We start from the raw sequence: 27,114 nt of genomic DNA, 5'->3' as shown, positions 1-27,114 counted from the left end.
TAGCCGTAGATTTTGAAGTTGAAACTTAAAGTTTGAGTTTTTGAAATTGTGTTTGTACATATATTTATTTTACTTGGAAAAAATTGAGGTTGTGACTAAAAGTCTCAAAATCCAAAAATTAGTTTTGAGCCAAATTTTGGAAACATGAAAATATTCTGATTAATTTCACAATCAAACAAATATTTGACGATAAATTTATGGCCAAATGCTAGCTAAAATGTGTTTACTATTTGATTTCAAAAAGACAATGTATGTTGATTTTGGACCTTCTTCAAAATAACTCACATTTCACCATTGAAGCTAAAAAATGAAACCATAAGATACAATGAATCCTATCATAAATGAACTTGCAATCATAAGTGCAAAATAAATACCAACTCCAACAATATATCGGCCTACTAATAAAACCCCATAACTTGGACCGTATCCCATTAGAACAGATTCATATAAGAAAATTAAGGAAGCTATAACTATAGCGTAACGTCGGCCAATATAATCAGAGGTTCTTCCAACAGTGCGAACCAATTAAATCACATAAATTTAGTAACCCTGCTAGAATTTCTCAAAAATAAAAATTTGGACAAAACTCAAACATTAATGCTTCACCAAACTTCATAACTTAATACCAACTTCAAACCAAAAACAAACATAAGCATTCATTCTTTTGCATCTACCAAATTAACCCAAAATAAAACACAAACATTCGTTGTTTTGCATCTACGAACTTCAAGAAAAAATAGGTAAAGGCTGTCAATTTCTTTGCATCATTCAGAACATACTAAATCTGAGATCTCCCATTAGCTTTTCTTGTCTTCAACTTGCCCACCTTCTTCTCTTTTTCTCTTTTCAACTGGTTCGTAGTGAAAGATTCTTTTCTTTTTCAAGTGAGCTTAGTGGGTGAGTAAGGCAAATCTGTAGGCTCACTAATTCCAGCATGATCACCTTTAAAAGATATCACTCTATTTCTAGAGGCTCTTTTTTGATTCATCCTCATCTTCAATTTTGTGAGATGTTCAGATATGACTTGAGGCCTTATATCTGGATCACTTTCAGGCTCTCTAGTAGGACTAAATGGTTCATACTGTTGTTGTGATAATGTAGGTGTAGGCATAAAATGGTATTCTTCCTCTTGTGTTGGTCTAGGGGCTGAACTGTTAACATCATAAAGATGTTCGTGAACTTCTTCTTCAACTTCTTCTTCATCTTCTTCAGTTCTGACCCTTATTTTCTTCAATGTAGCCCTTTGTTGTTCTTCACCAAGCTGAAAAGAAAATGTTTATGTGTTAAGAACTTAGGGGTACAGTGAGATATATAAGTAAGAAAGGTTCTTACCTTGCATGTCCTTTCATTGTGAGTTGATAAACCACACTTACTACATGTCATTTTAGTTAATTTTCTTGAGTGAGCCCACTCTCCTGTTCTTTTAGTTGATGCATCCTTTTCTCTAGTTCTTTTGATCTCTTTAGTCTTCCAACAGTTTTCACAAGATCAGGTGGGTCCATTGCATGTTCTGGCAGTACATTCCAGAATTTCACCTCTTACAGGCATCAACTTGGCCCTATATGTCGTCAAGTAAGCTTCCTTACTGTACCACCAATTAATTTCAGTCATTGGTTCTATCTTCTGGTACAACATAGCCTTGATGGCATGGGGGCAAGGAATGCCAGTCAACTGCCATGACCTACATGTGCATTTTTTCTCAACCAAGTTCACTATATGCCTATCTTCACCCTTAGACACTTCATACCCAAGATCACCATTAAAATCAACATTACATAACTGGGCTATTTTCATATAGGCAGTGAACAATTTCATGCACCTAGGACTATAATTAGTAGTCCATTTGCTTGCATTCCTTTCCGTCACTCTTAACCTATTCATTATTTTAATTCTTATATCTTTAAGCATTTTTAAGATTGGCTTACCTCTTGCTTTACGGATCCAAGAGTTGAAGGATTTTGTGAAATTATTATCCACCATTTGATTTTTGCATATAGTATCCATATATGCCTTGCACCATCTTTGGGGTGGATATTTTACCAAATCTTTTGCAACACTTGTTGACAATGCACCAAGTGCACTTAACTAGTCCTTAAAACCTTCCTCATAAGTACTCCAAGTAGCCCACCAAAGTAGTTTCTTCATCTTCCCTGACCTAAATCTTTTCATCCAGTTGGCTTCAATATGCCTAACACAGTACCTATAACCAATTAAAGTGAACAGTTAGTTAACTAACTCAAAGAGGAAAAAAATAATCAAAGCATCTTAAAGAACCTATGATGAGACAAAGGAAGGACATTATTCACTGCTTCTAATAGTCCCTGTACATGTCAAATACGTAAATACATAATTATAAATTGTTATAAAAAGAGGACAAATTTATTCAAATAAATATAAGAAATTAGTTACCTTCTTCATATCAGACATAAAGTAACACTTTCACCTTCTTTTAGATTCAATGAATTGTTCAGAAGTTGTAGAAACTATGTCCATGTCCTAGTTGTATTTTTATCCACTACAGCCCATGCCAATGGGTAGACACAATTCTCACAATCTTGTGCCATAGCCACCAATAGTTGTCTCTTGCATTGACCCTTCAAGAAGGTCTCATCTAGTCTAATAAAGGGTCTCAAACCTTCCTTCCATCCTAACTTCAGTGCATTGAAGCAAATGTACATTCTGAGAAACTTTCTTTTACCTTGTTCCAACCCATCCTTTGATAAATTGATCACAACATCACTACCAGGATTGCTCAACCTAATCTTATTTGCATAAGCCACTATTTTGTTGTAATCATCTAAGAAACTGCCCTGTATTTTTTTGTAGGGCCATCTTCTTGGTCCTTTTCAACTTTATGAGATTAGCATTCAAGTTGGATTGATCCTTCAAGTCTTGTCTCATATATTTAAGCTTGTACTAAGGATTATTTTGCACCTTTACTCTTGAAAAATTGTGCTAAAATAGTTGTGCAAGCTCTAGAATTTTTAAATGCATTCTCACAATTGTGGTATGTCTTCAATGTTTTAACCTTAAAACCTGGACCCTTACCATCTTGTGAAATAAGAAGGGCAAATGGACAACCAATTATGCATTTATACCTTAATCTTGTTATGTTACTTTTTTCCATTATTATAGGTTTAGCATTTGCAAGGGCATACAAATTCACAATTTTTCTTGCCTCATTCAAGTCCTTGAAGGTTATAGAGAGATAAAGTTCTTTGTAATGACTGAGCTTCTCATTTACTTTTCTAGTCTTTTGCATCTTAATTAGCTCTAACTCTTCAAAGTTATATTCATCATCATTTGACTTACCAATATCACTAAAACAACTTTTTGATTCAGCATCAGTTCCATATTCACATTCAACCAAATGTATTTCACTATGGTGAATAATATTTGGGGCTGAAACAGTTTGTTCAAAATCATCAACAGCAAAGAAATGAATCACCTTAAATTGTTCATTCAATAAGCTTTGGAGTATCCTAACACCTTCAGTCCCTTCAATCAAGTAAAATTTTTTAGAAGGCAATTTCACAAATAGTTGTTTCACAAGCAGAAATTCAAAGTTACTTGTGTACTCTTCCACTATCTTATCATATTCTATGTGATGTGAATCAGTATCTCTCCTAGTAGCAACATACTTTTCGTCATATTCTAGTTGTGGTTTTGTAATCCATTTACCCCCATAATGCAACATAAGGTCAATCAAAAGATCTGTCATATTGAATTAGAAAAAAAAGACATAATGGACTACAAATCAATAAAGTAAGCACTTTAGAAATCTATACTAAAATAATAATAATAAAATATAATAATAAAAAAATAAAAAAAATTATAAATTGTGTACATATTTTAAGAGTCATATCTTCTTGATTGAGACGAATATATTTAGAAGCATACGAAATATTCAATATGATGAAAATGATTGGGTTTGTGGTAAATCATAGCTTCTGTTGGTATCTTTCATTTGTACTTTTGTGATGCTTGAAAATTCTCTTACAGGCATTCAAGGTAAGAATAAAACCAACCTCATGACTTCATGTACATTGTGTGGTGAGCTTTAGATTAAAATTCAATTGCATCGCACTGTTGATCTAGAACTTGGCCTGAATGTTTGTTGAAGCGAAATCCTGAGTTATGTTTGGTTTGAGAAAGGATTGTAGGCCTTTTTTGACGCGATTGTGCCTTTCAAAGCCTACCAAATAACATTAATCCCTAGTTTTCCCACTTTGAGCCTAAAGCCTTTTCTTTGGACTACCACATCTTAGCCTTTTCCCTTTTGAGTGCTTACATGCACTATTCCTCTCTTGGCCCAATCTCCTTGAGCGCACCGTAGACGTACAAATTATAAAAGAAGATCCAACTTTGAAATTGTCTAAGACAAAAGACGTAAAGTCTCCAAAGTCAAGAAAACAAAGACGACTTTCAAAAAAAAATCCTACAAGATCGATGTAAGATAAAAAGAAAACTACTCTAACAAAAGAGGAAAAACCTCAAAAGGAAGGGGTGAAAAGAGAAAAAGCTCAAATAATAAAGACTCAAAAAGAAGTCAAAATATAAGAAGGAGAAAACAAAGAGGATCAAACGCCAAAAGGCGTAACAATCATCAAAAACACAAATTCAGTGTGACGCAAGGAGAGATTAAGTCACTTTTATCCCAAATAAATATCCTACCCGTCTCTAAGCCTACATTAAAAGCCAATAAACAAGCCCTACATGATCTCATTCCAAATATTCTCACATTAGTGGAGAATTACATGCAGGCCAAGCATATGGTATCACAGTTGCATGCGTTGAACTTTCTTGAGAGTGTGAGTGCACTTTGCAAAATGTCCTCAAATCAAACACTTCAAATATATGCGAAGTAGGACTTTCTTTATTGTGAGGGCACTTGAAACAGGAGGATTAGTATAATTCTAAACCTTGTTTTGAAGCAATATGGAAAAAATCTTGTCGACACTTAAGTATGTTTGAGGTACTACTTGAAGTTATAGGAATTACCTTGAAGTCAATCTAAGGTATAAGAAAGAAATTGAGAAATAGTTCTATGCAATCCTAACTGTTGGTATCAATTGTAGTCAAAATTTGATTATCTCTTTACATTCTCAAAAAATAATAATTGCATTTGTCCTTTGAAATTTGATGGTTTGCTCTAAATAATGTGACATTAGGCGAATCCCATCAGTGTGAGATGCCTATTTTACTTCATTGGATCGTCTATCTCAAATGGGCGGCATATCTCTTGTTTATAAATTGTAAATATTACAAGTAATACAGTTTTTCATATTATTATGCTCATATTACACATGTGACTACTGATTATCTTGTCTCAGATTTTACAATACTCATCATCCACAGGATTGAGACTACATTTGACCTGATTCCTGCACCAACAAGATATGTAGGCGCCATAATAGCTCGATTATGTTCCCCGTAAGATTTTTATTTCTCCCTTACAATGAAAACTGGACAGAATTTTTGAGAAGATCTCAAAAATTCACAAGAAGATACTATCTCCAGCAAGTCAAGATTGGAGATCATGTTAATATATGCAACTGAGACAGAATTTTTGAGAAGATCTCAAAAATTTCACCAGAATGTCAAATTTTTTTTCAGCAGCTCGACATTTGTCAAGAGATCTAACTGGGATAGAATTTTTGTGGAAGATCTCAAAAATTCTGTCAAGAATTGTTAGAAGTTCGAAGTCAACTTCAAATAATCTCCAACATTGCTATAATGGAGCGAACATAAATTCAAGATGCGAGCCACTAAGGCCTCGTATAAACTTCTATCAAAGACATGAGTCCCAACGAACACAAATTGTTCAAAATAAATAAATAAATAATAATAAAAAATGATAACATGTCAAATCATCCAAGAGGATGATATTTGCATTTTCATTTGCAAAGAGGGCCATTGCATTTTCATTTGCCAAGAGGGTCATTGCATATTCATTGCCAAGAGGTTCATTGCATATTTATTTGCCAAGAGGGCCATTGCATTTTCATTTGCAAAGAGGACCATTGCATTTTCATTTGCCAAGAGGGTCATTGCATATTTATTTGTCAAGAGGGCCATTGCATATTTATTTACCAAGAGGGTCATTGTATTTTCAATTGCCAAGAGAGACATTGCATATTCATTGCCAAGAGGGCCATTGCATATTTATTTACCAAGAGGGCCATTGCATATTTATTTGCCAAGAGGGTCATTACATTTTCATTTTCCAAGAGGATCATTGCATATTTATTTGCCAAGAGGGCCATTGCATATTTATTTGCCAAGAGGGCCATTGCATTTTCATTTGCCAAGAGGGCCATTGCATTTTCATTTGCCAAGAGGGTCATTGCATTTTCTTTGCATAGAGGGCTATTGCATATTCATTTGCCAAGAGGACCATTTCATTTTCATTGCATTACCAAGAGGGTAATGCATCATTTAAATTATCCAAGAAGATGACATTTGCATTTTCATTTGCCAAGAGGACCATTGCATATTCATTTGCCAAGAGGGCCATTTCATTTTCATTACATTACCAAGAAGGTCATGCATCATTCAAATCATCCAAGAGGATGACATTGCATATTCATTTGTCAAGAGGGCCATTTCATTACATTACATTGCCAAGAGGGTCGTGTATCATTCAAATCATCCAAGAGGATGACATTTGCATATTCATTTGCCAAGAGGGTCATTTAATTTTCATTGCATCACCAAGAGGGTTATGCATCATTCAAATCATCTAAGAGGATGACATTGCATATTATTGCCAAGAGGGCCATTTTATTTTTATTACATTACCAAGACGGTCATGCATCATTCAAATCATCCAAGAGGATAACATTGCATATTATTGACAAGAGGATCATTCATATTATATTACCAGAAGTGGTAATTTTATTACCGAGAGGGCTATAGTATATCGATCTCATCAAAGAGAAACATCAGCATTTTCCAGCGTTATAAACACCTAAAGGGCTACGTAAGGCGCATCAAATATCAGAGAAGATTTGAAGTGCAACTTGCCAATGGATCATTATCCTATCAATGGACATGCATCATATCCTGCCGATGGATCACCTTCATTCGTCCTATCGATGGACATGCAACATTATCCTACCAATGGATTTTCATTCGTCCTACCGATGGACACGCATTTATATCCTACCAATGGATCTTCATTCGTCCTACCAATGGACAGACAATTATTTTGCCAAAATATCCTATCGGCAGATCACCTTTATTCGTCCTACCAATGGACATGTATCATATCCTGCTGATGGATCATCTTCATTTGTCCTATCGATGGACACACATTTATATCCTATCAATGGATCTTCATTCGTCCTACCGATGGACAGACAATTATTTTGCCAAAATATCCTACCAATGGATCACATTTACTCGTCCTACAATGGATCATCATTCGTCCTATTGATGGACCAACATATCCTACCAATGGATTTTCATTCATCCTATCGATGGACACACATTTATATCCTACCAATGGGTCTCCATTTGTTTTACTGATGGACAGACAATTATTTTGCCACGTATCCTATCAATGGATCACCATCCTACCAATAGAGCAACATTATCCTACCAATGGATATTTTCAATATGTAAAGAAGAAAGAAATTGTGAATGACATCAAAGAAGATGCAGCACAACGTGGAATCTTTTCTTAGCAGCGAACTGGGACACAGTCCAAAAAGAAATATAGAACTCATAGGACACGAGCTGAGGAACGACTTCCACCACAGTAAACCACATTCTTATCGGAAAGCATGTGGTTATTTTGGGGTCCAACCATAATTCAAAAATCCATACCAACCCCTTTTCAGAAAGATGAAGATGGAGTCGATCAAAATGAGATTTGTCAATTTTCTTTGTCTAGGATCTCTTTTATCGATCATATCCAAAGAAAGGGACAATTGTTGACACCCAATTTTAACCCTCCACAACGCAAATTAACTATCGAGTTTCTTTGAATTTCGAACATTTTTGAAATAATTAGCTTTTATAAAAAATAAAGATATTTTCATGTTATTCTTAACTATTTTTTTTATAAATTTTAGTATAATATACATATTTTTATATAACTATATCTTTGATTACTATTTATATAGTTATTCAAAAATTATCTCAAAAAGATTTTATATTTAACTAAATACAATTTTAGTTAGGTTAGTTTAATTATAGTTTGTATTAAAAAAAATTTAGTTTTGTCTATAAAAAAAAATCTCCAATCTCCCACATCGAAAATTGTATGAAAATTTAAAATTTTTGGAGCCTATATAAAGGCTCATATTCTTATTAAGAAGAGGGAAGAAGGGGAGGTTTTTTAGCCACATGTGCAGAAACTCCCTCAAAAAGCACTAAAATTGATCTCAGGATCAGTAATTGCCCTTCCTCAGCATTACAAAGGATTAAGGGATCATCAACATACTGGAGGTGGTTGACTTCCACATTGGCATTTGAACTTGGGGTTTGGTTTGCGATTGCCTCAAAACCTCTTAGACATTCATTATTCCTAGTCACCTTTATCATGTAACTTAGACCCTCCATGACTATGATAAAGAGAAAAGGAGACAAAGGAGCTTTTCTCCCCCTTCAGGTGTTCCATTGATAAGAACTGAAAATCATACAAGTGGAGATGCAATATCTTACCCAGTGAATCCACTTGCTTCCAAAACCCATACATGAGGGCATTTTCAGCAAAAATTCCCAGTTTACATGGTCATATGCCTTCTCAATATCCAATTTGCACAAAATTCTTATCTTTCCTTGAGTAATTTTGGAATCTACCACCTTATTTGCAATTAGGATAGCATCCATTATTTGTTTGTTCTTAATGAAAGCCAACTGTTGAACATCTACCAGCTTGTCAACAACTTTCTTCAATCTTTCTGTCAGCACCTTTGATAGCAGCTTGTAGACACTACCTATGAGACTGATAGGTCTGAAATCTCTCAGTTCCTTGGCTCCATGCTTCTTTGGAATCAAAGCAACGTATGTGGCATTGAAACTTTTCTCAAATACACCATGAGAATGGAAGTTCTTGAAAGTTTCCATGATATCCTTTTTTTACTACATCCCAGCATTTGATGTAGAGCCCCATTGTGAAGCCATCTGGACAAGGAGCTTTGTCCATTGCACACATCTTCAAACGTGAAAACACTTCTGGTAGAGCTTCTCTTTCCTCTTCAATGATCACCGAACAATTGATCAAATTAATTGAAGGTCTCCAACCTGTGTTTTCTTAATATAACTTCTGATAGAACCCAATAGTTTCCCCTCTGATTCTCACCGGATCCATCACAAATTCATCTTCAATCATCAGTTGGTCAATATTATTGCTTCTTTTATGTGCATTGGCCACTTTGTGAAATATTTGGTATTTTTGTCCCCTCTTTCAGCCAAAGTGCCCTTAATCTTTATCTCCATGCTATCTCTTCACTTTTTAAGTGCTCTTCATAATCCATTAGAAGAGATGCCTACAAAGATGCATCTGATTCTGTTAAAGTCCTGTTCTCCATTACTGTATCTAGAATGGCCAACTACCTCAGAATTTGGACTTTCTGCATTCTTAGATTTCCAAAGCTCGTATTGCTCCACTCCTTCAGTTTGCCTTTTAAAAGTCTTTAATTAACATCCCAGGATGTAATCAGGCTTTCCAATAAAAACAAGAGACTCCCACCACCATCTGACTCTTTCCACAAAACCCTCCATATTCAACCACCAGTTATCAAATTTGAAATAGGATTTGTTTTGATCCAGGCTCCACATTGTAGTGTAATTGGATTATGATCTGAGCATGATCTCTGCAACACAACCTGTTTAATTGCTGAAACTGTCATCCCACTCCTTCGATATCAGAATCCTATCAATTCTAGAAGCAGCATTGTTGTTGTCTCCTTTGAACCAGGTAAAGCTCCCCCCTTCTAGTTGTAAATCCAAAATATCCATGTCTGCAATGAAGTCTGAAAAATCTACCATTGTTGGTGTTCTCCTCCTGCAATTTTTCTTCTCAGATAGAAATTGTGTGACATTGAAGTCACCACACACTACCCATGTCCCTTCAAACAAACTCCTGACAGCCCCTATTTCCTCTCATACATGTTCTCTTTCAAATCTGCAATTCGGAGCATATACTCCTGTATTATGACACTTATAATCCTCCAACAGAGCCTCAAATTTACATGTAAGAGTGTAAGAGCCAATTTCCAGAACTTCCACTCTCCACGATCCTCTATCCCATAACATCAGAATTCCCCCTCTTGTGCCACTAGCTTGAAGACAAGCATATTTGACTCATCTTCCACCCCATAATTCTTTTATCATATCTTTAATCTCCCCCTCTAGCTTAGATTCCTGTAGACAGACTATGTCTGCATTCCAGTTGAAAATTAAGCTTTTCACCAATCTTCTTTTATCCCCACTATTAAGCCATCTTACATTCTAGGACACAGTTTTACTTTGATGTCGAAAGATGCGAGCCTTCTAAGCTCCTGAACCCCCTTGAATCTAGGCCTCTTAATGATGAAATCATTTTCCATCTTTCTAGCATGCCTGTAGCTATCTATTTGCACAAGTAACTCCAGCGACTCCTCTTCATCTCCCTCGAAATCAACCCCAAACATTTTCCCAGCTTAATCATATTTTGTCTTACCCATGCAGATGTCTCCTTCTCCTTCTGAATAATAAGACTCTGATCCTGTTGAATTGGTTTTACATCTACCGCCATCCATTCTTCAATTTATGTGTCATTCTGCATGGTAACTATGGTGCTTTGGTCCTTTGAGATTTCCGAAGCCAAATCTGCTTTGTTGCTATTAACCTCCTTTGTTGTGGCATCTGGAATGCACTCCAGATAATTTCCTGTATCTCATATGTCTGAGGAAATTTTTCCATTATATGCATGTGCTCCCTCTATCGCGATTTCCAGTTCCAAATGGTCATGCTTTGGAACTGAGACTTCGCCTCTCACTTTTGAAGAAAGAGGATCGAAAAAACCTTCATTAATGGGTTTGATCCTTAAAAATGACATTGGCTCTATCAGGCCCAATTTTATTTTTCTTGGAGAACTGGCCCAAGTGGTGTCTAGGAAACGCTTGGGTCTCCACCTTCTTCTCACGTGACCTTCAACTTACATTTAAAAATTACCTCAGTTGTCTCTGCATACCCCACGTGTTTTTGCTGAATTCCAACAGTTGTAGGTATGAAACTTTGTCCTTTTCCTGCTATGGACAAAGATATTGCATGTTGGTCCTTTGACAAAGAGGGACCTTTGGAGTCCAGTGCTACATTCTCCCATCTCCGGCAGTATCTTCTGGGAATTGTCTCCCAATTTCAGCGACGCCATTTGGAATCGGACTTTCTACACCACCTAGATGGGGATGAAAAACTTAATTCCATCTCTTTCAATTGATACCTTGTTAGGGCAACTTTGACCATCTCCTTTGATTTTGACTCTTGCCCACTTCAAATGGTTTTTCAGACTTGTCTGCTCTTCTGTTGCGATCCAATTCCAACCACCGCAAATATTCTCAATTTCTGTGAAAATCCATTGTGACCGGAGTTGTAATGGAATCCCCAAAGCTCGAATCCAAGTGGTTTTAGATTTCTGGTTTGAATTTTTGCATCCTATTACTGGGTTCCACCAATGTAAATAGATTTTGATTTTCCCCATCTCCACTCCTTCTGGATAATTTGTTCGGTCATGTTTCGGTTCGAAAACTCGAACAAAAATGAGTTGTTTGCCATCTCATATATGCTTATTCCAAATACTGCTTTCCAAGAAATTGCACTCCATCTCCTGATGTCTTATAAAGAAAGTAGTTTTGTTTCTCCCTCTTTAAACGAACCCACTATGCATCTCTTGAAAAGGCCGGTGTCTCTCTCTTCATGGGGTTCTGTGATATGGAGATCACCTTCATTGTAGGAGAGTGTCGTCTCGCAAAGTGTATTTGAATGCCATTTTCTTTCCCCTTGTCGTCTCGCAAAGTGTATTTGAATGCCATTTGCTTTCCCCTGTCGTCTCGCAAAGTGTATTTGAATGCCATTTGCTTTCCCCTGTTGCTTGGGCATAGGAGAGGTCTTCCTTAAATAGTCTGGGTTGTTCTGCAAACTTTGGTTGGTGAGAGCATTGAATGAGCCTCTCTATCTTAAAAGCTATGTCATTCCACCCTGCATTTAAAGCTAGCTCAGGGATTATTATAACTGATCTTTCCATACCATGTAGAGAGAGAATGCTTATATATCTGCCATGGTCATCACCTTCCTTGTACAGAAAGTCTATGTAAGTTTCTCCGTGTTCCTCCATCTCCTGATCACTTTTTCTTTATCCTTGGATGCCTCTTTAAGAATGGTGCACAGCCATTTCGTAGTTCTTACACTCATAGTTGATCTTCTCATCATGTTACGACTTCTCTCCACCCATTCAAACCATGTATCTCTTCCCACTACCCATCTGATGATGTCAAAAGATTTGAAAACTCCGTTGAAATATATCCTGTTTTCCTCCATCAGTAATCTGAAATGGAACTGCTCAGGCTATTGGGAAAGGAGAAAGAAAGGTGGTGTAAGCTGTCAGAGTGTGATAGCTTGGAATAGAAAGAAAAAGGTGTTTCCGGCAAGGGGTTTCCTCTCTGCTAGGAAGTAGGAGAGAGGGAGTCTTGGGAGTTTTGCTTGAGAGAGTTCTTTCCGGCGACATTGGAAACCATGTATTATGTAATGTGTAAGTATGGATATAAAAAAGGTTCACTGTAAGCAATTAGCAACACACATCTTAATTATATTTTTTCTCATGCCTTTACTTTTTTTTGAGATAAAGGTAATTGTACATTCACAAAAACAAACTCATCATCCAAACAATGATGAGTAAATCACTTGAAAAAACCTCAATAATATTTTCTCCTATGCCTTTATTCCTCACATGGTATCAGATCTTTGGGGAGAAACACTCAGGGGTCGTTTAGTGTGAAGAATAACATCAAATAGTCTCGGAATTAAATTATAGTGCCACTTAATTTGTTGTTTGGTTGGCAAGTCCGGGATAACTTATCTCGGGATTAATAATTAGTACCGGAATAAGTTATCCCTCCTCTTGGGTGTTATAGTAATCTCAGGATAAAATAGAGAACATGACAAAAATATCCCTTTGAACCCTTTTTATACATCACTTTTCACATTTATGTATATTCACATTATTTTTAATACCATGTATATTAACATTTACAATCTTCACTGCTCCTTATTTTTATGATAATTCTTTTAATTAAAAAATTAGACTATACAAATATAATTTTTATTTATTAATTTATTTAACTAATTCTTATGTTTATTTATGTTTTGATTTCTCTACTACTAAATTATATATTTTTAATTATATATTTTTTTAGTAACTTGAAAGCTTGTATTTTTATATATCAACTAAAATTAAAACTTTAGTATTTTACAATTTAAGAGTAATATGTGTTTAAATGAAGTGATATAAATAATAAATCATCTTTTACTTAAACAAATTTAAGATGAAAGCTCTATTTTTAAGCTAAATAAGATGAATATTTTATTTTTAAATACATATGGTACCATCATAGGAATGCACACACAAAAATATTTAAGATAAATAAGATGAAAATTTTATTTTTAAGAATGAATAACTAAAGCTTGCAAAGAAAATATAAAAAACTAAATAAAGTGAAGGGTATTTTTGTAAACAAACAACTTGTTCTTAAAATTTATTCAATGCATATTATTTTGAATACAACAAACCAAACAATCAATAAGAAATAATACCAGCATAACTTATCCTATCATAACTAATCCCAGCATAACTTATCTCATCTTAACTAATCCCATCATAACTTGTCTTCAAACCAAACGACCCCTCATTGTGCGGTAATCAGCAACATCTGGGACAGTCACCGAGACTTCTTTTCCGGTAACCTCCACCGCTGATCTAAGGTCCTTGGGGGACGACTGGTGATTCTGAACTAAGCCCACCCATTTCCAACAGTTCCAATAACTAGATTTACAGATCTGGTCATATTTTCACTTTCCAAACAATTTGTTCTCCAGTTCCATCGGCTTCTCTGGTTTCTCCTTTTACTGCGTGTTCTGCCTGAACAGTCTATACTCTCCAGATTTTATTTCAGGTCACTTTTGCAGCAACTCTTCGACGGTTTTTTAGGCAGAACTGATACTGTTCCCTTCCTGAATCTTGATTGTTTACTATTTTGTTTTCCCAGAACTCTCTTCAATAACCATGTTTTTCAGGTTTCATGTTTTAGTTCCAAATACATGGGATTGCAAATCAAAGTTTTATGATTACTTTGGAACCCTCAATGGGAAGTTCTATCTATTTAATTTGGGCTTCCTTATTGAGTTGTAGTGCAAGGTCACAGTGTCCAAGATCACTAAACCAAAAAAGGGAAGCCAGGGTGATGAGAAGGCCCGAGAACAATGGGAAATTTAAGAAGTTGATATTAGTCAATACTAGTGTTGAAAAACAACATGAATAACAAAGGAAAATGTTTCTAGTTCTTACACTTATAGGACTTCCTTATGACCTCATATTGTTCCTACCATGGATGAATTCTCTCTATTACTTCGCCTTGTCACTATCTAGTCACAAAGTGATCTCATCACCAACCATTGACTCCTCTATTCTGGTATCTCAGACTATGCAGAATTGAAGAGGAGTCATTTTTAATATCTCAACCCCAAGTGTAGTTCTTTTAAGAGGACTGGACACATTCGTGAACTATGATATACTTTAGATTGTCGACATCCAAAAGTGTTCATGTTGCTCAAACTGCCACTGCAGGTAATCAGGGGCTTTCTTTATCTGAAGGGGAATATACTGAATTCCTTCATTATGGGGCAAGTAAGCTGACATCTCCACAGACTTATAAAATATGCACCTAAATCGCTCCATAAACGCTAATTCTTCCACTAGCAATCATAGGCTAGTGATACCTGGATTTCTCTAAGTCGCCAAAGTAGCACCTGAACAACTGTCATCTATTAAGGTGTATGTAATTGAATAAATTTGCCTCAAGTAAGGGATATGTCAGCTTACTGTCATTGTTTTTATTACTCAACACAAAATGCTATACCATTCTTAAGCAAATACTATCAATGAAAGGATCAGACTGCCATGGTGCAAGTCTCAGCAATTTAAGGACACCTTAACCTTCCATGTAAAATCATTTCAGTAAGCACCAAGGAATCCAAAATATTGTGAAGTTAAAGATGGGCCAAATATTAAAGATAATAATACACTTATAATCACCTGTCAAGTTCAGAAGGTGCACCTTATTATGAGATCTGTCAACAGCAACAACCTCCCCTTTGTCCTTCATTAGGCTTGCTATGGCTGTGGTTTTCCCCCCTGGAGCTGCACACATGTCCAATATTCTCTCTCCCGGTTGAGGATCTAGAACAATTTGTTGTAGGAAGAAGAAACATGTCATTGGAGATGAGATAACTACTCACTTAACCAAGCTATTTTTTGCAGAAGTTACGTGATAGGTAGTATTAGAGTGTTGAGGAAAGACAAAAGAAGAAGAAACTTCATGCATAGAAAGAAAGGGGAATACATCTGCAAGTTGTCACAAAAGCAGGATGTAGAGCAAGGTACCTTATTACAAAACCAAAATTCCATTTTCCACACTATAAAATGTATTAGGCTATAGACTGAGATATCCAGTAAAAACAATAGCTTAATCACCATAGTCAGGACATAATGTGCATTTGTTAGCAAGTGCCTGCAAATGCAACACTTTATCGACATTCAGGAGTTAATCTCAGAGTGGCCTTGTTAAAGCTGATGTTCAAGTTGGACAGCATCTCTCTAGATCAACGATAGCCATGTATAGTAGAATTTACAAGAGTAAAAAACAGGTTAATACAAGGGATGGTGAAGCTTGTTAGGGCATACTACTGATATCAGAATCAAAGAAAGCAAGTATCAAGTCAAGAAGATAAACTGATGCAGCACCACTGTGGATCTGAGTTGAGATATATAAATTATAGGAAGACTTCTTCAATTTGCTATACTTTCAGAGGATTATATCTTATTCTCAGAGAAATTAATCCCAGAGTTCATCTTTCAGAGAATACTGGAAACAGCATAATCCATTTAATCAATTTACAAGTTACATCATTTGATCTTAAAGCATAATGATCAACCAAATTAACTGTTTACCATTCCTCTTCAAATTTAAACTGGCACTTAAAACTAATGCGAACTCATTGTTCTTACAATACGAATACTTCAAACTTGCAGCATATAGTAAGGAAACAAGAAACAAGTTCAAAATGCATGAGTTACCGTAAGAATATATAGTGTGCATATAATGTAATGGTATAGACTCACCGTTAAAACAATGTGAGAAATTATGGACATACCTAAGGCATGTGCAGTTATTATGCTTGGCAGGTTCTGAAGAAAAATCTCGCCCTCAAGCAAATCTGAAAGCAAGATATTATAATCAATCTCACAACTTCGAAAAGAAGTTGCTATTTACAGACAATCCAAAATCACTTGGAAGTATATTCTTGTGTATAATGTTTCCTTTTTGTTCTTTCTTTCATATTCAGAAAACCACTGTGCAAAAAGACAATAGGCAACACTGACAAAATCACTCATGGAGAGGACAAGTGTACGAAGTGTTTCCTTTTTCATTAATAAAGATACTTTTAACAATCAGAGAAGAACTGCTGAGTACACTGATAACAACAAAAGTTCAACTTAACGGACTCCCCCATTCCTTCTGCATCACTAACAGTTCTGGACTACTAAGACATTCCATTTTCTTTATACAACGGAAGTGGCAATAGCATCTACCCAAGCGCTACCTTCAGGAAGATAATGATTTGCAATATTGTTGGACTCTAACCAACTATGTTGAAAATTTGCAAATATAGCATCCCTCCAAAGAGCCTTACCTTCGAAAAGTGACAAAAGCCGTTAATGTCTCTGTCTAGAAATGGAAACTTATATTGTTTAGTGACTGTGACCAGAATCATCATGTACACTGCTTTTTGACCACTAATGGGACCGATTCTCCCCTTGTCCATTCTCAGGAACACGAATAGGCAACTGACTATCATGATAAACATATTTAGAGAGAGCTTGGAAGGGTCTCTAATGGCAAAATATCATTCATGTTGAATCGATCCTGGGTCTAACCAGAAATTTGGTTTTAATTTGCCTTCCAAAATGGCCAGAAAATTTCTCCACATTCTAATCACTGCAATTTAGAAAGGCAAAAAACTAAAGCTTCTAACACAAAATTAGTAAAATCACACGGAAATAAACTCTCTTTTCTACTCCTCTTGATAAATGGATGACATCTAATCAGTCATCACAAAGGAGTGCATCAACTGTTACTATACTCTAAAATCTATGCACCAAACGAACAAACACTATATTAGCATACTATACTTCTGATTCTCACAGACATCTTACATCACTTCTGTCGTTGTGAACTTGAGTATGTTAAAGTTCCTCATTTCCAGTTCATAACCATGACTTAGACTTAAAATATCAGCTAATAGTGTAAATGTGCCACAGTAATTCTCAACAGGGATGAGAAACAGAATCGAAATTGATACAGATACCAAAAGAAAAAAGGAAGAGACACTTTTTTATCAAGTAAGAAATAATTTCATTCATAATGGGGGAAAATCCTATATATAAAAAGGCAGAGATACCCCTATCAGACAAGAATTAAGTAGCAATTTAAAAATGCTAGACTGTAAATATTCTTTAAAACTAGATAGTAACAACATTTATTAAATTGAAGCAGATTCTCATCATCAGGTGGGACAAACCAGAGTACGCCATAAAACTGTATGCACATAATATCCTGTAAATGATTTCAATAATACTGGAAATGGCGAGAAACTTATACCATAAAAGGAGGGTAGTCTAAATACTCTTTCCTTCATATTCACTGCAACTCCTTCAGTAACACGAAACATCCCAGCTCTGGACATCATTGCTGTTGCTTGGCCAATGTAGAAGCCATCTCTTTCAAAATAATAAGGATCTAATCAAAACTGAGATTGGTCACTCTATTGGCTCGAAGAATGTCATACAACTTAAAAATAATAAAAAATGACATAAATTTTATATACTGCAAAATTTGATTGTGTAAGAGAGAAGACAATATTTCAACAAATCAAGCAGATCTAGTGTATATTTCAGAACGATCATAGCATACCTTTTTTACAAGTACAACAACATACCCAGTGAAATCCCATTAAGTAGAGTCTGGACCTTTTTTTTACAAGTAATAAAGAAAAAAGACTATAACAAAATTGTATCCACAAAACCAGACTAGATGAAAAATCATCTTGGTATTTAACCATAAAAATGCAGTATATCCCACCATAATCATGTGAGAAGGAGGATATTTCTGAAAAGATTAAAATCCGTTCAGAGTAATGTGAAATGAAGCCAACGGTTCAAATAAATTATCAAATATCTTACTGCAAAACTAGCTTTTCATTTTGCAAGAAATTCGCCAAAATAAGGAGTCAAAATAACTCTCACATTAAGGAAATTCTCATTCATTGAGAAATAAATATCTGAATTCTGTGCATTAAGTGCATACCATCACCCCAGCAAATAAAACCTTTTCTACATCGAAACCAACGGGCTTACCCCCAGCTCTAACTACTAGCTGAGGCAGGTGTTAATTGTTACCGATACAAAATCATTAATTTACTGATGCCCAGTCATATTTGGGCAAAAGTGAAAATGAGGAAACGCCAAAAGCAAGACCAAAATGTATACTGCAATTACACGCACATATCAAGTTTATGTCAAAGAAATAGTAAGTTCCTCAGCAAACTTTTTCACACAGAAACGCATTAATGCCTTTGGGGTCAAATCAGTGTAAGAATTCAGAAAGGACACTTTATTAGATATGAAAAGGTGCAAACAAGAAGTTAGTTTACCTTCTTGTGATCCTTGTAGAACAGTCCCGCGTGTCATTGCAATACCCCATCCACCATCTGGACCAGACTGTTCCACAGCAACTGAAACTGCAACTGCATCACCTCTTTCAACATGAGCACTGCATGCCAAAACACCAGGCACATAAACCTGGGAAATATGACAAGTAAATGGTAAGATTAATGTGTCGGGTACTAATTTGTAATTTAACTAAAGTGCATGCACTCTTTACAAAAAGATTCTAGCAAATCAAAGAAGAAAGCTCTTCCGGTGCTCCAATGCCATTGTTTTGGTAATATTGCCAACTTGCAGGAACGTGTCTCCTGTTGGTATATTTGTGCCCCTATAGACAAAAAACTAATGCATAACATCAAGTGATATTGAAGGTCAAGATGTCACTAGTCCTGACAAAGGTATGAGCCTATCACATAGCTTCAGATAAAACAGGCATATATGGAGAAGAAGGGTAAGTACTACTTGAAGTACCAGTCAAAATTTACACCCCTGAATAAGACATGATAAATTAAGAAAAGAAAGAAGAAAAGAATAAATTGCCGAATATGATACTCACATGATTGCATGACCTTAATTCTAAAAAGTCTTCCAGTTTATGCAACAGTACAGTTCCTTCTTCAATTATGATTTTTTTCTTTTTTTCCTTTTTCTTTGTAAGTCTTTTTCAGTGTACTTTCTGAAAATACTTCCAAATAGAACTAGAAATGGAATTCAAAAACTTAAACAACTCCGCGGAAAGCACCATCACTGGTTCAACGAGAAGGCCAACTAATGATTGATGGATCACTCCCTCCCTATCCGTCTCTTAATCCCTCATTCCACTAATCCGTTGTTACTGACTCATTCAAGCCATAGGCTTTAGACTCTCAATTTCTTTGTCTTATTAGCACAGGTTTTAGGCAATAATGTTGCTGAAAACAAAGGTATGTATGTTGTCGGGAAAACAGTCAAGTGTTTTAATATAATAGAGAAGATAATAGGTAAGAATGTACAACTCTTAGACAATCTCATATATCAAGAACAGTATCATGCATTTGCATGCACGTACTTAAGCAGCAACATAGATAACTTAAACACACAATACATCACTTGGTAAAAGTTAGAAATGCCATTATGATTTGCCATTTTTCCATCCTTGTATGTACAGGTTGAGATATACCTACTATCCACATTGACTCGGGGGAAAGACAATGAACTTCTCCAATTAAACTCAAAATGAATTCCTATAGCTGACCGGGTTTATATAAGTGCTGAATAACTCACTCACTTGGGCACCACGAAGAACTGCCTCTGCACACTTTCGGCTCACAATTACCTCCTTAAGAGGTTTGCCTTCATTGTCCCCATAATGAATAGCATGCGGTCCTGAACCTTTAACAAAAACTACATAATCCAAGCCAGGAAATTGACACTTTGAGATAATTTTGATGGCCTTAAGAGATTCTGCACTTCCAGTGCATTCTAAGGTTGCCTTACAACAATTATCTGTCTCCCATGTAGTAGCAGATTCTTGAACTGCGATATCGTGCATTCCTCTTTCCTTAAAAATTTCCAAAAGCTTCTCGATAACAGCATCACTTGTTGATTTGAGCGTATTCACCCGGATACAAGAGTAACATGATGGGCGCCTAAGAAAAGCATTAACATTTGAACGTTAGATGGGAACATCTACAACAACAGCATACCCATTGAAATCCCACATTAAGGAAACATCTATACGTAAAGGAAATATCATTGACACTTTTTGTGCCTGCAGTCAAGGCATTCAAATATCACAAACAAAGCAAAGAAATATGTTTGTACACACAGTTGGAAACAAGAAGAAATCATAAAAGTCGTAACAGAAGGGGGAGTACTTATTTTGTTAACCGTAATAGAAATTATTCTTTCAACTTTCCATACTAAAATGATACTGACAAAGGTAAAATAGTCTGGACTTGTATATACCACATAGTGAAAGATTGTAACAAGTCTATAACGTCAGACAACGAAGTAGCAAACTCCCTTTATGCTAATACAATGAATTTTTCATAAATTTGAATTCAACAACAGTTATACTCTCCAACTTTCCTTCGAAGCGAAGCTACATTAATAATGAATTTAATTACTAATAGTCCTTTATTGTTAGTCTCTTATTTTTCTCAACCTCATTTTTGCCTAAATTGCTTAGCATAAGATTTGTAGTACTGAATACCAGGACCTACAAACACGTAGATTGAGCTCAACTATATTCATCAAATTTAAGAACTTTTAATCAATTCAACATAGAACTCAACTACTCAAGTTAAACCATAAGTTATCTAACAGATACATAACAATAGAAAAAGTGTAAATTTGAAATGACAGATTGCAAATTGGTAGTGATACGTATAAGGTAGATGAGGCAAATAGCATACGTGAGAGCAGAAGAAATCCGAGAGAAATGATCAGCTCCGTAAGCTTTGATGAAGTATTCTTCAACCTTAGGGTTCCATTTCAAAGTTGGGCTGTAACAGTAACGCGTTGATTGATCCATCTGTACGTGAATGAACAGTTACAAAATGTCACCATTAGCTGTTGAAACAGTGTGATTAGGGCAGAGAGAGAAAGTGTTTTGTTACCTGAGAAATGGGAGAGTTACTATGGAGAGTGAAGAAGCTTCTACGAATTGCTTTGATGAAGTCCCTCCCTTTCTGCATTCATTCAATGACAGACGGAGGAGGGGCAATTGAGTTTTCCAAAGCATTGCGATGTTTATAGACGAACCCGCAAGTAGTATTCTCGGGTCGTCAATTACCCAAGAAAAGAAAAAAAGGAACTCGGGTCATGTTCAAACACGAGTTGCATGTATTTTATTATTTTGGAAAGCTTTCAAAAACATCAAACAGAAGAAAAAGGCCAAAAATATCCTTTAACTATTTGAAATAGGTCAAATATATCATTTAACTATTTTTGGACTTAAAACTATGTCTCTTGTTATACTATTGGGTCAGTTTTACTTTTTCGTTTGACGGAATGAAATGTGACATCCTATATATATTAATTTACGCCATATAGGATGTTCACGTAAACACCACACCCCACCTGTCCATATAAGTAACCCACCCCACCCCAATTAAAAGACCCAAATCACCCATTAAAAAGACCCAACCCATTAAAAGACCCCACAAATTCTTCAGATAACTCTCTTCATCTCTACATTTTGAAGCATTTTCAGATTTTACGATTTCAAAGCAACATTGTTAGGATTTAAGATTTACGTAATCTTTCGGTATGTTAGATTAGTGAATCAATTACTTGCTTATTTAAGTTCAAATAGTAGTATTCATGTGATTTTGGGTCTGATTGATTTGTGCATTGGGATGGGTTAGGATTTTTGTAATCTTTTGAGAATTTTGTCTTGTATATGGTGGTCATTTTCTATTATGTTAGACTTGGGAAAAATTATTTATTTGTTTGAGTTAAAATAGTAGTATGCATGTGGTTTCGTATCTTATTCATTCGTGCATAGGCTAAGTAGAAGTTTTCTTCAACTCTAGATTTCAAAGCAATGTTAGAATCCTCTATCAATTCACTTAAAGCACCGTATGTAAGAAGATGTCATTGTGGTCTCAATGCGCCAAATTTGACGGCTTGGACTGATTTGAATGCAAGGTTCTACAAATGTCCAAGACCCAAATTAAGTTGTAAATTAATTTGAGAATTGGATGTTTGTATACAAACTTTGTTTGGTCAAATTAACAATAAGTATTTCTGCAAATTATTATGTAAATGTGATGACCGAATTTGTACACTACATGTAGGTCACTTCATGTGGATATTGGGAATGGCAAGACAAACAACAACTCCCGCCAAGAGTGTTAACTGTCATAATGGACCTAAAGGATAAATTGTGTTATGCCATTTTTATTGAGGTCAGATAAAGTATAATATATAAACTCTAAAATGATTAATTATTATATAGAGTCGTCACCTAATTTATTAAGGAAAATAAGAAAATCTATTTGATGCATGACATGTATGACTCACGTTTCAATCTGCGAAAAACCAGTTTAGATTCTAGAAAAATGTTTATATTATTCCAAAGGGAAGGTGTTGGGCACCCTTCAAAATCTTCAAAATGTGGTACCCGGCTAGACTTAATTTATCAATAAGGGAGGGGATAAAATTATTATTTGCAAGTATAACACATATATATGTAAAAAAATTCATATTAAAATCATATAAAATATATGTATAAAAAAATATGTATCAAGTAAATAATGTTTACTATTGTCAATTATATGTATAAAAATATGAGAAAGACAATGTAAATGTATATAAGAAAAAATAGTTTTTATGCAATATTAAAAGATTTGCTCTTTAAAAAAAGAACTCTTTTACTATATGAAAAAAAATACTTTTGAATATTATTTTCGAAAGATATCTCTGAATACCTATACAAACGCTTGGTAAAATATTAGTAAAGAAAAAACAATTATCAAAATAATTTAAAAATATATGTGTCTGTATATATACTATAAAAAATAAAATTCTATTATATAGTGGGCTCAGATGTGTAACTGTAATAAGTGTTACATCCCTATTTTTTTTTGCAAATAAGGAGCAACGTCGTGATGACTTAATTCAATTCTTTAAAAAATATTTCAAAAGAAAATAGTTTAATTTAAGGAGTCACCATAATTTTAGGATAATTAGAAACTAATTAATTATTTAAAAAATATCTACGAAACCAATAGATTCTAAGTAAGGGGTCAAGTGATTCCGAAGGGAAGGTATTAGCCCGTTCAGAATCCACAAATGTGAGTCCGTGATGAACTCATTTTTTAAATTAAGGATATAAAAATATTACACAAATATAATTACAAAAAAGAGTAAACTAAATGAAATATATAAGGAACGGCCTAATATTTGTCTAACGTCAATAATACACACAATAATAAATTAAAAATATTGTTCGAACTTAATTCGAATAGCTTCCTCGGAAAAGAATTCTGAGTACCTGGAAAAACACTTAATAAAAGAGTTAGTAAGGGATAAATAATAATAATAACAACTAAAATCAAATTCGTCTTATAAATATGGGAGGCCTTGAAAATCGACGATAATTTCTTCATCGGTCATATCAAATTGTAATATATTTAATAATATAAAAAAATGATAAAATAACAGTATAAAGCCGTGAATAGTGGCAAAAACACAATATAACGATATCAACAAAAGAAAATAAAATAGTGTAAAAAATAAAATAGTGTTTACAGGTGTTTTCCACCAAATCTGTACTTTTCATTATCAAAACATTTAGTAAAAAAACACGCATAAATACCCATTACATGATGAAATAAAGAATAATAGTACAACAACCACTATAATCATGACAAAGTAAAAGTAAAGCATATTTTTATGAAATAACAATAATATATAAAAAAGGAATAAATAGTGGACATAGTTGAGTTACGGTCAGGATCTTACCGGATTTGTCATTGTGATAGCGACTTATTGTTTACCGGAGATTGAGCCACCCCGAAGGTTATTGATTTAATATTATTAGACTTTATATTTTAACTTGCAAAATATAAAGTCTAACGTAAACTTAAACTAAAATTTTTGTCTTTTAAATTAGAAAAACCTCAAAAACCGACGATTTTTTTTTTCATTGGCCATATTCAACTTGTACTATTTGAAGTAAGATTTCATATTACCATTTAAGGCTATCAAAACAGTAAATCCGGCCAACCAAGTACCTCAAGTTGTACCTAAATTTTGAAAATTCAAACGGCAAAACTAGACTTTATGTCCTTCATGAAAGTTGTAGATATATGTCTTAATCTTGCAAATAAATAAGAATCACCGTAAAATATATTTTGTACAAAAAGATATGATCAAAACACTAACAATTATACATGTGGGAGTTTTAATTAAAAAATGAGGACAAAACTTGTCTTATGTTGCGTCCTATTTTTTTACTCAAAAACATCAGATCTAGGCTCCAACATAAACATAAGAGTTGTAGATACGTGTTTTATCTTTGCAAAACATATTTATTTACTAAAAACAAAGCTCTATACAATGAAATATGCCAAAATTACTAACAGCTACACAGTTTCAAAATCGAATTCAGTTTACTTACCACAAGAGAGGGGTTGCTTTGTTCTAGCTGAAATGGCCAGCTTCCTAGACACTGTGAGGGAGAAAAATAGAAGAGAAGGAAGAGGGTAGTGTGTTTGTGAGGGAGAAAAAGAGAAGAGAATGACGAGGATCAGGATTAAGGGGTTTGTTTAATATAGTATATTGTTGTTCTGGGGAATGGGGCGGTGGAGTATATTATGGGTATATAGGAAATTGTAATGGGCATGAGAATAGAATATTAGGCATTGTTTTGCTGGTATGACAAAAAAAGGAAATTGTTTATGTATTGTTGTGGTTTCAATTGTAAGAATATGTTGATGGAAAAAAGTAGGTGGGCCGCGTGTTATTGTGATTGGCAGGAGTATATGTTCATTTGCTGGAATTGGGATTTTGGTGTCGGTATATGTTGGTATTATAATGTGGAAGATTTGTTAGGAATTGGATAGTGGAAATTGAGGTGGTGTGATGGGGACATGTGTAAAAGGAGTGGAATGGGTGGTGGTTTGTAGTGTTAAAGTGTAGGAAATCATAGAATTGGGTTGAAAATTGGCTAGAATTGCAATTTAAACATGATCATATTATTTCGATTATAGTCAATTGACTTATGAATTTAACCAAAATAAATTAAGAAATTTAGTCAAATTGAAATTAATTAGGGAAATCGGCTAAAATTAAAATAGGATGAATTAATATCAATTAATTAATAATTTTCTTAATTTTGACATAGTAAGATAATTAACTTAATTTTAAAGTAGTTAATAAAAAAAAATATAAATCTATTAATTAAGTCGAACTATTTAACAAAATATTTACTTAAAAACAAAATCTTTTTTTGACAATTTTTGAATAACCATAAAAGTAATTATATAAAAATGTACATATCGTTCAATTTTTTTTTTATAAAAATGCTAAAAATTATTTTAAAATTGAAGAAACTCGATTATTAATTTACGTTGTAAATGATCAAAATTGGGTGTCAACATGGATAAGAATCCTATTATTTACGAAACTAAGAATGCTTAGCCATAAATTATTAAAAGAAAAAAATAAGAATAAATTCATGAAAATTCTAAAATAAGGATAATTATTAATTTTTAAAAAAAACTTAAAAAATGTGTAAAAAATTATATTTTGATCAAAAAGTCTGAAGACGTTAATTTTTAGCACAGAGAGCCAAAATTGGGTGTCAACAAATTGGATGTTATGAAGGTTAAAAGAAATAGATTGAAAAGGATTGTCGATGAAATGGAAGAGGCCGAAAGGGACAATCTGGAGAAAAAATTGAAGAACTGAATTTTGCTAATCTCCCAGAGGCTGCCAAAATTTGTATTTTAGAGGAGAATATTGAAGAAATGAAATTTATTTCAGCTCAAGAGACTGGAGAAGTTATGATTCTGGAGAAGAAAATCAAAAATTTAAAAACTATCATTTTCATTTCATGTGCTTTTGTTCATTGTGTTTGTTGTAGGGATCATGAAGTGAGTGTATGTTCTTCATTAAGTGAACGTTTAGGACTCAATGTATGAATTGAATGTTTGTTCATGTTATAGTACTTATGAAGTTATGTTGAAATGAGTATTTTATTTGGTTATAATGAAATTTAGTACTTATGAAGTTATGTTGAAATGAGTATTTTATTTTGTTTAACTACATGGGCATGCACTTTTTTCCACAGACTGGCATCTAAGAGGCTTACACAGAATCTCAATTTGCTTTGACCCGTGAAGAGCATTCTTTAAAATTGTTCAATTGGCTATAGGGTAGATGCAAGTTTGGAATTACCTGCAAGTTAATGTGAAACCAATTTCTCTTCTTGAATGTGCAAAGGAATCATCATAGCCACTGTTTTCCCCCAAACTGCTTTTTCATAGATACAGATGGAACAAGGGAATGACACACTTCTTAAGCACTCCCGTATAGCCGTAGATTTTGAAGTTGAAACTTAAAGTTTGAGTTTTTGAAATTGTGTTTGTACATATATTTATTTTACTTGGAAAAAATTGAGGTTGTGACTAAAA

The 27,114-nt window shown here is 34.3% G+C and overlaps 1 protein-coding gene across 4 annotated transcripts; it reads right to left on the bottom strand.

The window, feature by feature from the left end:
* Positions 1-544: 544 nt before the first annotated feature.
* LOC129892118 (rRNA (cytosine-C(5))-methyltransferase NOP2C-like) lies at positions 545-23,182 on the bottom strand. Of its 4 annotated transcripts, none has more exons than XR_008767274.1 (9): positions 21,589-22,028; positions 21,385-21,503; positions 20,256-20,616; positions 18,976-19,123; positions 17,925-18,062; positions 16,417-16,479; positions 15,299-15,442; positions 1,926-2,200; positions 545-1,261 (listed from the first exon to the last, which is right to left on the bottom strand). XR_008767274.1 is itself a non-coding variant. In XM_055967665.1 (8 exons), the coding sequence occupies exons 1-8, from the start codon at positions 21,664-21,666 to the stop codon at positions 2,924-2,926; spliced, it is 1,626 nt and encodes a 541-aa protein (XP_055823640.1). In that variant the 5' UTR covers positions 21,667-23,182; the 3' UTR covers positions 2,230-2,923. The 4 variants fall into 4 exon arrangements, 2 of the variants coding, with proteins under 2 accessions (XP_055823640.1, XP_055823641.1); XR_008767275.1 differs by having other exon boundaries at positions 15,321-15,442; positions 21,589-22,026; XM_055967665.1 differs by lacking the exons at positions 545-1,261; positions 1,926-2,200 and adding an exon at positions 2,230-3,498 and having other exon boundaries at positions 21,589-23,182.
* Between the last annotated feature and the right edge of the window lie 3,932 nt (positions 23,183-27,114).

This window comes from Solanum dulcamara, chromosome 6, assembly GCF_947179165.1.
Source record: "Solanum dulcamara chromosome 6, daSolDulc1.2, whole genome shotgun sequence".
NCBI lineage: Eukaryota > Viridiplantae > Streptophyta > Magnoliopsida > Solanales > Solanaceae > Solanum > Solanum dulcamara.
Note: the sequence above shows the minus strand (reverse complement) of the source record. Positions and strands in the feature narration are given on the sequence as shown.